Consider the following 13446-nt stretch of genomic DNA (forward strand, 5'->3'; position numbering starts at 1 on the left):
ACAAGGGCTGTTTGTAAAACATGCATGCCCCCCATATGGGCTCTCCATTGTAGTGAGAGCCATTGTGTGAATATGTTTTTTGTCACTGTGACCTTGACCTTTGACCTAGTGACCTGAAAATCAATAGGGGTCATCTGCCAGTCATGATCAATGTACCTATGAAGTTTCATAATCCTAGCCATAAGCATTCTTGAGTTATCATCCGGACAACATTTTACTATTTTGGGTCACCGTGACCTTGACCTTTGACCAAGTGACCTGAAAATCTATAGGGGTCATCTGCGAGTCATGATCATTCTACCTATCAAGTTTCATGATCCTAGGAATAAGCGTTCTTCAGTTATCATCCGGAAACCATTTTACTATTTCGGGTCATGTGACCTTGACCTTTGACCTAGTGACCTGAAAATCAATAGGGGTCATCTGCGAGTCATGATCAATCTACCTATCAAGTTTCATGATCCTAGGCCTAAGCGTTCTTGAGTTATCATCCAGACAACATTTTACTATTTCGGGTCACTGTGACCTTGACCTTTGACCTAGTGACCTCAAAATCAATAGGGGTCATCTGCGAGTCCTGATCAATCTACCTATCAAGTTTCATGATCCTACGCCTAAGCGTTCTTGAGTTATCATCCGGAAACCATTTTACTATTTCGGGTCACTGTGACCTTGACCTTTGACCTAGTGACCTGAAAATCAATAGGGGTCATCTGCGAGTCATGATCAATCTACCTATCAAGTTTCATTATCCTAGGCCTAAGCGTTCTTGAGTTATCATCCGGAAACCATTTTACTATTTCGGGTCACCGTGACCTTGACCTTTGACCTAGTGACCTCAAAATCAATAGGGGTCATCTGCGAGTGATAATCAATGTACCTATGAAGTTTCATGATCCTAGGCCCAAGCGTTCTTGAGTTATCGTCTGACAACCACCTGGTGGACGGACCGACAGACCGACCGACCGACATGAGCAAAGCAATATACCCCCTCTTCTTCGAAGGGGGGCATAATAAAAGGTGGACATAAGAAAGCTTTATTTTGTATCACAGGTATATTGTGTGGATTAAAAACTGCCTTTTCCCACATTAAACACTTATTAAAATAGGTCATGCTCTGTAAATAGGGGGGCTTAATGCATGTGCTTAACGAGTCGTCCCAGATTAGCCTGTGCAGTCTGCACAGGCTAATCATGGACCACACTTTTCATAGAGCACGGCCCAAATGTTTTGAATATTCTGCATACATCACAGTGTTGTCTACACTTGAATATGTCTAAATTGTTGCGTGAAGTGAGTCAGTTATTAGTGCAAAACAAGAAACACTTGTTCAAAATCAAAATCCTGTTAAATGATGTTTTCTTTGCAAAATACAGCAGTTATGTAAAACTAAATGTACTATATGGAGGTAACTATGGTATACATTTGGAGAACTAGGGATATACTAAATATCACAAATTGATACATAGAATGGGAAATTGCTTCATGCAGGGGCAATACTGTATGCCAAATTAAAATGTTATATTAACAATTGTGTATTTAAATTAAATTTTAAAGATGCTTATGCCGGATGAAAGTCTACTCTATTTGAACATATAGCAAATATTTCCAATTTTTTGATGACTAAACCCAAGGCATTTTACATAAATTTATCATAATAATGTAAGAGAGAAATGTGAAAAACAAATCTACAACAAAAAGGTATTAAGAGGGTAATATTTTACATAGATAAAAAGACAGAATAATTAATTATCTTCACTAAAAACCACACACAATATGAAATTACTTCTAAAAATTCACACTCCTTTTCATGCTATATAAATGTGACACGTTTTAGGAAAACAGGGCTTAATGGGTGTGCATATAACAGGCTAATCAGGGACCACACTTATTGCCTAAACTTGATTTTTGTTTAAACGAGACTTTCTTCAAACACAAAAATTCCATAAAAAAGGAAACTAGGGTCAATGGTTGGCTCGTGCAGACTGCACTGGCTAATCTGGAACTACTCTTTACACAAAGCAATAAGCCCAATTACCCAAGCGCACACCTCAAATTTTATGAATCCCTACCACTAAAAAATCCTCTGTCAAAAAATACAAGGGAAAAACACCTATACTTCCTACAAAAGATTTCTGTGCATGTTTCCTGCATGCTCACCTGGTGGCCTACCTACTATACAGAGTACAAGAGATTGCTCATGTTCCCTGGGTGCTCACCTGGTGGCCTTCAAAAGCATCAAAAGCTTAGCTTGTATGAAAGGGGAAACCACCTCTACAATAGATTTATCATGTTCCCTGGTTGCTCACCTGGTGGCCTTCTTGAGTGCCTCCTTGTCCCTCTCAGCTCGCTCCTTGGCTGTGGCAACAAGGTCACGTAGGTGGTCCAGCTCTATCTTGCACTGAGCGTTCTCACTCTCCATAGACTGGAAACAAACAAGCAAATACTATGTATTATTCAATGCTGAGGTCAAGTAGGTGGTCCAATCAGGAAAGGGTTTTTTGTAACTGAACTAGCGTTAATCACCTGACGTGCTGTTTGCATTATCATACAACAATGAGGTTGTGTATGTCTGTGTTTATTATTGAGACAAAGGAACAACACAAAATACATCCCTGCCGAGGGAGCATTAAATTGCCTGTGGAAAGCACTGATACCCATATCTGGAGAGCCATGTGGTAACAGTCTACCCATACGTATCCATATCTGGAAAGCCATGTGGTAACAGTCTTTAGTCCCCATACATACCCATATCTGGAGAGCCATGTGGTTACAGTCTTTAGTCCCCATACATACCCATATCTGGAGAGCCATGTGGTTACAGTCTTTAGTCCCCATACATACCCGTATCTGGAGAGCCATGTGGTTACAGTCTTTAGTCCCCATACATACCCATATCTGGAGAGCCATGTGGTAACAGTCTACCCATACATACCCATATCTGGAGAGCCATGTGGTAACAGTCTACCCATACATACCCATATCTGGAGAGCCATGTGGTAACAGTCTTTAGTCCCCATACATACCCATATCTGAACAGCCATGCGGTTACAGTCTACCCATACATACCCGTATCTGAACAGCCATGCGGTTACAGTCTACCTATACAGACCCGTATCTGTACAACCATGCAGTTACAGTCTACCCATACATACCCGTATCTGTACAACCATGCAGTTACAGTCTACCCATACATACCCGTATCTGTACAGCCATGCGGTTACAGTCAGCCTCCTTGGTCCTCAGCTCCTTCTGTAAGTGACCCCTTGTGGCCTCCATGGAGCTCTGCAGCCGGGTCAAGGCCACATTCTCCTCCTGCATACAATAAGTAGAGTTCTGAGAAAAGGGGGCTTATGACATGAGCATAAAGAGCTGTTCTAGAATTAGCCTGTATCAGGGACTCGTTTCAGAATTAGCCTGTATCAGGGACTCGTTTCAGAATTAGCATGTATCAGGGACTCTTTTCAGAATTAGCCTGTATCAGGGACTCGTTTCAGAATTAGCCTGTATCAGGGACTCTTTTCAGAATTAGCATGTATCAGGGACGACACTTTTCCCCTTCAATGGATTTTTCTTTTTAAGGAAGTCTTTTCTAAATGAAAGTCTAGTATAGCTGTAAAATGTTGGTCATGATTGTCTAGTATAGCTGTAAAATGTTGGTCATGATTGTCTAGTATAGCTGTAAAATGTTGGTCATGATTAGTCTAGTATAGCTGTAAAATGTTGGTCATGATTGTCTAGTATAGCTGTAAAATGTTGGTCATGATTAGTCTAGTATAGCTGTAAAATGTTGGTCATGATTGTCTAGTCAGGGGTGGCGAAATCAAATGTCCGAGTTGCCCGAGTCGTACATTTGCTTGTCTGGGCAACTGATTTTTTTCAATTAAGTTGTCCGTGGACAACAAGTTTTTTAAAAGTCGGGTCCAGGTGTACAAAAAAATACTTTGTATTAAAGCCGTAATTAAGTTTTACAAAACCGGATGTTGACATGCGATTATATTGCCAGTGCTATTTGCGGAGCAATCAAGCTAAAATACGGGCACTCTCCTACGCAGTGATCTCCCTTATTCTATAAGAGACCAGGAGCATGCCACATTTTAAACATTTGGCCCGACTGTTAGACAGTGTACAGACTGGTTTCTTTATTTTTACAATCAGACGGAAATAAAAAGTATCAAAGTAAGATAATCAAAACACGGTCTACCTTGTTATTTAAGACGACTTTAATGGTAAAAATGGAATATTTAATTTTTTTAAATCTTCAACAACGGAGCAGAAACCCAAAGCTTTGAGCAGTCCACCTCCAAAAAAATTAGAAAAGATTATGATAAAAAATATGATCTAAGTAAACGCACCAGAACTTTTCAAGAAACTTGGCTCACAGATTTTCAATGGTTACCAGTTGATGATAATCAAATTGCTACCAGTAGCGGCGCAGAGCCTCAGCCTGATGAGGTCGACATATTGGACTAGTTTAATTTGTTAAGATTACGATGTACTTATGTTCAACACATGTTTTAATAACACTAGCATTGCAAGATCTAAAGTTTTAGAAAGTCTTTTTATTGTTTATAATATACTGCTATAATGAATGTACTATTGAAATACAACTATAAACAAAACTAGCAAATCATACTCATTTTGGTATATTCCACATTGTTTTACATTAATCAATAAATGCGTTTATAATTTATATAAACATTAACGGACGGACAAGTGTAGTTCAGCAACGGACAAGTTAAATTTCCTAAATAGTTGTCCGTGGACAAGTTTAGTTTTTTGAGATTTCGCCACCCCTGCTAGTATAGCTGTAAAATGTTGGTCATGAAAGTCTAGTATAGCTGTAAAATGTTGGTCATGATTAGTCTAGTATAGCTGTAAAATGTTGGTCATGATTGTCTAGTATAGCTGTAAAATGTTGGTCATGATTAGCCTGTCTAGTATAGCTGTAAAATGTTGGTCATGATTAGTCTAGTATAGCTGTAAAATGTTGGTCATGATTAGCCTAGTATAGCTGTAAAATGTTGGTCATGATTAGCCTAGTATAGCTGTAAAATGTTGGTCATGATTAGCCTAGTATAGCTGTAAAATGTTGGTCATGATTAGCTAGTATAGCTGTAAAATGTTGGTCATGATTGTCTAGTATAGCTGTAAAATGTTGGTCATGATTGTCTAGTATAGCTGTAAAATGTTGGTCATGATTAGCCTAGTATAGCTGTAAAATGTTGGTCATGATTAGCCTAGTATAGCTGTAAAATGTTGGTCATGATTAGTCTAGTATAGCTGTAAAATGTTGGTCATGATTGTCTAGTATAGCTGTAAAATGTTGGTCATGATTAGCCTAGTATAGCTGTAAAATGTTGGTAATGATAAGTCTAGTATAGCTGTAAAATGTTGGTCATGATTAGCTAGTATAGCTGTAAAATGTTGGTCATGATTAGCCTGTTTGGACTGCTTCAGCCCAGTCTAGTATAGCTGTAAAATGTTGGTCATGATTAGCCTGTTTGGACTGCTTAAGCCCAGTTTTTCCAGAACCAAGGCTCAAATGTAAACAAGTGATTCTGTGATGCAGGGACATTCACACAAGCTCTAGGCATTTACTCTGTGCCTGAAATTTTAAATCATGGTGAGCCCTTAATGTACAAATATATTGTGTGTTTGTTTTAGCTATAAACTAATGAAGAAAATAATCATAATCAAAAGTTATTCTCTTGTATATCTATACCTAAATAAATCAACAATTGATACAAAGTTAAATGGATTCTAAGTCCTTAATTGGAAAGTTTTTGACTCAACCACTGTTTGGCCTTACTACCAAATACAAATTTTCACTGAGGAAAATTGTTTAAATTTAAATATAGTAGGGTGAAACAAAAATCAAAAAATAAGAGTACTTTGTTCCACATAGGAAACATAGTATTACTTTTTATTTTATTATTTTCATTTAATAGATTGGATATAAATTGTGAAATTATAAATTATCAAAAAACATGTGGGTATTGTGGAAATATGAATAATTTCCATAATTTGATTAAGGCTTAATGTCAAAACGTCAATAAAAAAGAGAAATAAGAGAACAATATATTATAAGATATCCCTGGATATTTAAACAGCCAAATTAAAATGTACAAAATACCTAAAACAATCCTTTAAAAGAAACAAACAAGACATGTGTTCGTCAGAAACACAATGCCCCCTATTGCGCAGCTTTGTTTTTTTTAAAGTTTTTTTTACCTTTGACCTTGAAGGATGACCTTGACCTTGAACTTCCACCACTCAAAATGTGCAGCTTTATGAGAACGCTGCTTTGAAATCTTTTTTTTTTACCTTTGACCTTGAAGGATGACATTGACCTTGTAGAATGACCTTGACCTTCCACCACTCAAATGTGCAGCTTCATGATAACGCTGCTTTGATTATTTTTTTTTGACCTTTTTACCTTGAAGGATGACCTTGACCTTGAAGGATGACTTTGAACTTCCACCACACAAAATGTGCAGCTTTATAAGAATGCCGCTTTGATTTTTTTTTACCTTTGACCTTGAAGGATGACCTTGACCTTGAAGGATGACCTTGACCTTGAAGGATGACCTTGACCTTGAACTTCCACCACTCAAAATGTGCAGCTTCATGACAATGCCGTATTGATTTTTTATTTTTTTTTGACCTTTGACCTTGAAGGATGACCTTGACCTTCCACCACTCAAAATGTTCAGCTTCATGAGATACACATGCATGCCAAATATCAAGTTGCTATCTTCAATATTGAAAAAGTTATGGCCAATGTTAAAGTTTTCGGACGGACAGACGCCATATATTTGACATTGGACCTTGAAGAATGACCTTGACCTTTCACCACTCAAAATGTTCAGCTCCATGAGATACACATACATGCCAAATATCAAGTTGCTATCTTCAATATTGAAAAAGTTATGGCCAATGTTAAAGTTTTCGGACAGACAGACGCCATAAATTTGACATTTGACCTTGATGGATGACCTTGACCTTTCACCACTCAAAATGTGCAGCTCCATGAGATACACAGCGCATGCCAAATATCAAGTTGCTATCTTCAATAGTGAAAAAGTTATGGCCAATGTTAATTTTTTTTTCGGACGGACGGACATACTTACACACTGACGGACAGTTCAACTGCTATATGCCACCCTACCGGGGGAATACTTAAACAAGTCATGTGTAATAAAAGAAATTTGTAAAATTATATAATAATGCTTCATAATGGCAAGGTACATAAATATGGATGGTACTTTAATCAAGACAACTGTTTTAAAATCATATATGTATTTCTATTGTATTGAATGATGCACATTAAGTTGTTATTTTGATCAAATCCATCGAGTTTGTTTTTGTTTCGTATTATTTTTTATCAAACTTTTGAAAATTTAAATTGTGTGTGGGGGAGGTTGAAAAAATACAGTTTATTTGCTGAATCAAGCTTTCATTTGAATGAAAATAACAGCAAAGAGTAAATAAATCTAGGAATTATATTAATAATATATTTGTTGATTTACACCAATAGTCAAGTTTCTGTGTTTAAGCATTCTGAATGACTGTATTTCAGTACAAATTAGATTCCTTTGTTAAACACGTCAATTAGTTAATTTAACTTAGCAATTTTTAATTCCGCTTTTCATATGTAGAAATTTCGCCATTTACACTCAAACAGAAAATCAAATGTGCCATACAAACAAACAAACTTTAGCAAGCTACTCAAATGACAAAATTAACAACTGCATGTTGATGCAATATCAGAATGTTTCAGTGAACCCATGCAAAAGGGATGAAAATGTGCGTACATTGAAATAATTTATAACATCATTTTCCACATGTATGGAGGTTTGGGAAGACAACAAATTACTGAAATTACTTTTGATAATTTCTTTCTCAACTTTCTGAAGAGCTGAAAATATGAACACATGAATGGCTTCTCTGGACTAATAACGTGTCATTATGGGTTTGAAATCTGCAACATCATGATAAACTTGCAGAAAGCAACATAGGTTACATTTTTGCATAACATCCACAATTCATTACATGGCAACCTCACAATATTATTATTTAAGTCATGTTCTGACAAAACTGGGGTTAATTCATGTGCCTTAAGTGTCGTCCCAGATTAACCTGTGCAGTTTGCACAGGCTAATCAGGGACGACACTTTCCGCCTAAATTGGATTTTGTGCTTAGAAGAGACTTCATTTAAATGAAAAATGTCATAAAAGCAGAAAGTGTTGCCCTTGATTAGCTTGTGCAGACTGCACATGCTTATCTGGGACAACACTTGACGCACATGCATTATGCCCAGTTTTCTCAGAACGTGACTTATTTCTACTATATAGCTGAGGGGCTGACATTACCGGTATGTTCAAACTGCCCTAATATGCATGTGAAAAATATTAGACACATTTATCCAATATTTTTTTATATTGTTGCACTATCAATAGTTTGGAAATAACTATATATTAGAACACTAAATTATTATGAATCAGTATAAACATTATGCAAAAATCATTTATATATTTGTCATTTATATTATAATAATTATTTTTCTACCCTTTATACTAATTCTTTATCTAAATTTTTTATAAAATTCAGTGTTTCTTTAACTTATATACATTTGAGGCGGGCTCTGTGAAAAGGGGGATTAATGCATAAGCATAAAGTGTCGTCCCAGATTAGCAAGTGAAGGCTGCACAGGCATATCAGGGATGACACTTACCACTTGTATGATATTGTTGGATTAAAGAAAGTCTCTTCTTAGTTAAGGCGGAAAGTGTTGTCCCTGATTAGCCACTTTACGCACATGCATTAAACCCCCTTTTCACAGAACAAGGCTCATTTGTAGTTTGATGGTATGGCTACCATCACACCTGACATACAGGTCCACTCACCCTATTGGACTCAATCTGTACACGCAGCTCTGCAACCATGCGATCTCTGTCTATAAGCTCTGATTTCAAACGCTGAAACAAAGTTTCAAAGTACAATATATGCCATCTTAACACTTGAATGGGCTAACAAACACTAAATTTGCTGGAATCTGTTGAATGCAAACTCTGCAATATAATCTACAGGGATCATATTTTCCCGCAACATCAATCGGTCCGGATTTTAATGGAGAAAAAGTGTCCGAAAAATTATATCCGAAATCATGACAAATTACGTTAAAATATATACCATTGATTTTGCTATTCATGCTATTCATGAAGATAGTATAATAAATGTAAAAGTTCCCTTAGGCATTATTTTTAAACGGAACATACGAGTTTTCTCAATTTGTTTTATCATTTGCTATTTCATTGACATTTGTTGTTTCGTGTATTGTTTTATCTGACTGTTATTAGTCTGTGTAAATCTATACCGATCGTTATCAACTCGATAATAGCTTACAAACATGCATTGAACCCAACAAATGTCTGTGCGTAGGTTTGTTACTGACAATAAAAAAAACAAATAGTTAAGAAATAATTCATGTACGTTATAGTTTGTAGTCGAATAACCCACGGCCGATAGTTAAGATGCGTAGGGATTAAATGATTTGAAACCACGCATCTAAACTTTCGGTCGTGGGTTATTCAACAAAATAATAAAAAACACGAATTATTTCGATTCTAACACAATTTTTACTAATGATTTATGCAATGTATATTATTTTTCTTGTGTACTATTTTATGTGAAGTTCCGCCCATAAAAATAACTTTCGGCTGTTCTGTCGATCAGATCCGCGACTTTTATTTATTTATGGCCGAATTGTTACGCTGGTGGAAAATGTATCGGCATATTTTGTTTAATTACAGCGCGTGCTTTCAGTGTATAAGGTCCGCCCACAATTATTGCAGAATATCCGATTTTCTTCATTGTTTATATGACAGTTTACTGTATCATGCATGAAATGCACAATTTCCACGAGGATAACATCGAGGTTTGTATCTCCGAAGTAACTGTCAACGATTGACGAGTACACATTACGAACCGATTGTGCTAGGTATAAGCCAGTGAAATTGTCTAAATTGATATTGACACGGGGTTATTCACGCGTGACTAATACACAGCCGCGCGAATCTTCACTGCTTGGGGCCATACTCTGATACTAGTCGGCTGACGTGCGATAATCTGGTCCTGACCGGTTTAGAGACTGCAGGGTATGGTTTATCACACCTAACCGAGATAAGAACGTAATAAGGGTGTGCACTGTGTAATCGATTTCATGACATGGGAATTTTAGCAAACAGAATCAGACCGACTGTTTGGGATTTTCAATCGGTCATTCAAGACCTCAATCGGTCTAGGACCGACAAAACCGAAAAAAATATGATCCCTGATAATCTATATGAGAAGACATGTTAATAGATGATTTACAAAATGAAAACAATAAAAAATATTGGTAACAGAAGTTCAGAGTCAACAAATAAATGCACCAATTCCAGAAAAAGCCCCAGATTAATTATTTGTCAAGTCAGTATTTTGGCTTTTATGCAAATGAACATTGCAAATACATACAAAATAATAAATCACGCAACAAAAGACAATGAAAGCAACAGTATTTCCATTTCTGTACTCACCGAAATTAAATGCATAAAATATAAATAAATGAAAACACATGATTGACAAAAAGCATGACAAGATATTACACAACAAAGAAACACAAAACAAAAACCCATCACAACAAATAACTACTTCATTCATTCACCATAGAGATATATAAAAACAAAATAAGCACAATATTTGTTAAGTGTTTTAATGGTAGATCATACGGAAGGATCCATACAATTGTAGTACAGCATGCAATTACAAATCATTGAGATGTATGATATGACCTATATTGTAGTGTGAATGTTAATAATCAGCAATTATAAGCTTAGTTCTGCGACAACTGGAATTAATGCATGTGCATTCCCAGCGATTTTTTTGGCCCAATAGAAAACAGTACCTGTACCAGCCCAATAGAGAACAGTACCTGTACCAGCCCAATAGAGAACAGTACCTGTACCAGCCCAATAGAGAACAGTACCTGTACCAGCCCAATAGAGAACAGTACCTGTACCAGCCCAATAGAGAACAGTACCTGTACCAGCCCAATAGAAAACAGTACCTGTACCAGCCCAATAGAGAACAGTACCTGTACCAGCCCAATAGAGAACAGTACCTGTACCAACCAAATAAAGAACAGTACCTGTACCAGCCTAATAGAGAACAGTACCTGTACCAGCCCAATAGAGAACAGTACCTGTACCAGCCCAATAGAGAACAGTACCTGTACCAGCCCAATAGAAAACAGTACCTGTACCAGCCCAATAGAGAACAGTACCTGTACCAACCCAATAAAGAACAGTACCTGTACCAGCCCAATAGAGAACAGTACCTGTACCAGCCCAATAGAGAACAGTACCTGTACCAGCCCAATAGAGAACAGTACCTGTACCAGCCCAATAGAGAACAGTACCTGTACCAGCCCAATAGAGAACAGTACCTGTACCAGCCCAATAGAGAACAGTACCTGTACCAGCCCAATAGAGAACAGTACCTGTACCAGCCCAATAGAGAACAGTACCTGTACCAGCCCAATAGAGAACAGTACCTGTACCAGCCCAATAAAGAACAGTACCTTTACCAGCCCAATTGGGTAAATTATTATTGTGAAAAATTCATATTGGGAAATTAATGTATTTGATTGTGTGCTCCCAAATACTTTCAAATTGATAACTTCATGTTGTCAATATTATATTTACTTAGGTTCAAGCCATAGAGCTGCATAGGGAAATTAACTAAATTTTGCATTGTATAAAAAAAATATTTTTATTTTTTTTTAATAGAAAATTTCAATTGTTTTTTGTTTGACATCGATTGGGAGAATTTAGTGTTTTCATTATTGGGACAGTGCCGTTTTCCGGTACTTAATAAAGTAGGAAAACAATCCCTGATTCCTAATATCTTTCTTGATAACACAAAGTATTGGTTCTACCCAGATATCAGTCCTTCCCTGATAACACAAAGTATTGGTTCTACCCAGATTTCAGTCCTTCCCTGATAACATCAAGTGTTGGTTCTATCCAGATATCAGTCCTTCCCTGATAACATCAAGTGTTGGTTCTACCCAGAAATCAGTCCTTCCCTGGTAACACCAAGTGTTGGTTCTACCCAGACATCAGTCCTTCCCTGATAACATCAAGTGTTGGTTCTACCCACATATCAGTCCTTCCCTGATAACATCAAGTGTTGGTTCTACCCAGATATCAGTCCTTCCCTGATAACATCAAGTGTTGGTTCTACCCAGACATCAGTCCTTCCCTGATAACATCAAGTGTTGGTTCTACCCAGATATCAGTCCTTCCTTGATAACATCAAGTGTTGATTCTACCCAGATATCAGTCCTTCACTGATAACATCAAGTGTTGGTTCATCCCAGATATCAGTCCTTCCCTGATAACATCAAGTGTTGGTTCTACCCAGATATCAGTCCTTCCTTGATAACATCAAGTGTTGGTTCTACCCAGATATCAGTCCTTCCCTGATAACATCAAGTGTTGGTTCTACCCAGATATCAGTCCTTCCTTGATAACATCAAGTGTTGATTCTACCCAGATATCAGTCCTTCCCTGATAACATCAAGTGTTGGTTCGTCCCAGATATCAGTCCTTCCCTGATAACATCAAGCATTGGTTCTACCCAGATATCAGTCCTTCCTTGATAACATCAAGTGTTGGTTCTACCCAGATATCAGTCCTTTCCTGATAACATCAAGTGTTGGTTCTACCCAGATATCAGTCCTTCCTTGATAACATCAAGTGTTGATTCTACCCAGATATCAGTCCTTCCCTGATAACATCAAGTGTTGGTTTGTCCCATATATCAGTCCTTCCCTGATAACATCAAGTGTTGGTTCTACCCAGATATCAGTCCTTCCTTGATAACATCAAGTGTTGGTTCTACCCAGATATCAGTCCTTCCCTGATAACACCAAGTATTGGTTCTACCCAGATATCAGTCCTTCCCTGATAACATCAAGTGTTGGTTCTACCCAGATATCAGTCCTTCCCTGATAACATCAAGTGTTGGTTCTACCCAGATATCAGTCAAGTGTCTCAATAACCTAGTAAAGGCTGGAAATGTTGGCCATGATAAGCCTGTGCAGACTGGACACAGACTATTCTTGGACAACATTTTAGGCACATGGCTTAAGCCCAGTTTTCCCAAAACGAGTGAAAAAATGTTAATGTGATATTGTGAAACAGGGACTTTCGATGTAATAAAGATCAAATAATAACTTTAAGCTTACATTAAAGGCATTAAAAAAGTTACATTAAAACAAATATAACAACCTAAGCTGAATGTGAGTTTATCATTACATTTTAAGCCTTTACATTTGAATACTAAAGTTGATCTTACTTTGCAAAAGAAATCTACTTCAAAATAAACTGCTAAAAGGT

At 37.1% G+C, this 13446-nt stretch overlaps 1 protein-coding gene across 13 annotated transcripts in view; it reads right to left on the reverse strand.

Annotated features, from left to right (window-relative positions):
- Nucleotides 1–13446, reverse strand: part of LOC127837565 (outer dense fiber protein 2-like) — a 205198-nt gene that overhangs the window by 156435 nt on the left and 35317 nt on the right. For all 13 annotated transcript variants that reach the window (XR_008029339.1, XM_052364765.1, XM_052364764.1 and 10 more), the window contains 3 exons: nucleotides 8911–8982; nucleotides 3199–3315; nucleotides 2310–2425 (listed from right to left, as the gene is read on the reverse strand). Coding sequence is in view for 12 of the 13 variants with exons in the window: in XM_052364765.1 (XP_052220725.1) it covers nucleotides 2310–2425; nucleotides 3199–3315; nucleotides 8911–8982 (305 nt within the window). In the remaining variant the exon portion in view is untranslated. The remainder of the gene's footprint in view (nucleotides 1–2309; nucleotides 2426–3198; nucleotides 3316–8910; nucleotides 8983–13446) is intronic.

The sequence above is a fragment of the Dreissena polymorpha genome, chromosome 7 (assembly GCF_020536995.1).
Source record: "Dreissena polymorpha isolate Duluth1 chromosome 7, UMN_Dpol_1.0, whole genome shotgun sequence".
Taxonomy (NCBI): Eukaryota; Metazoa; Mollusca; class Bivalvia; order Myida; family Dreissenidae; genus Dreissena; species Dreissena polymorpha.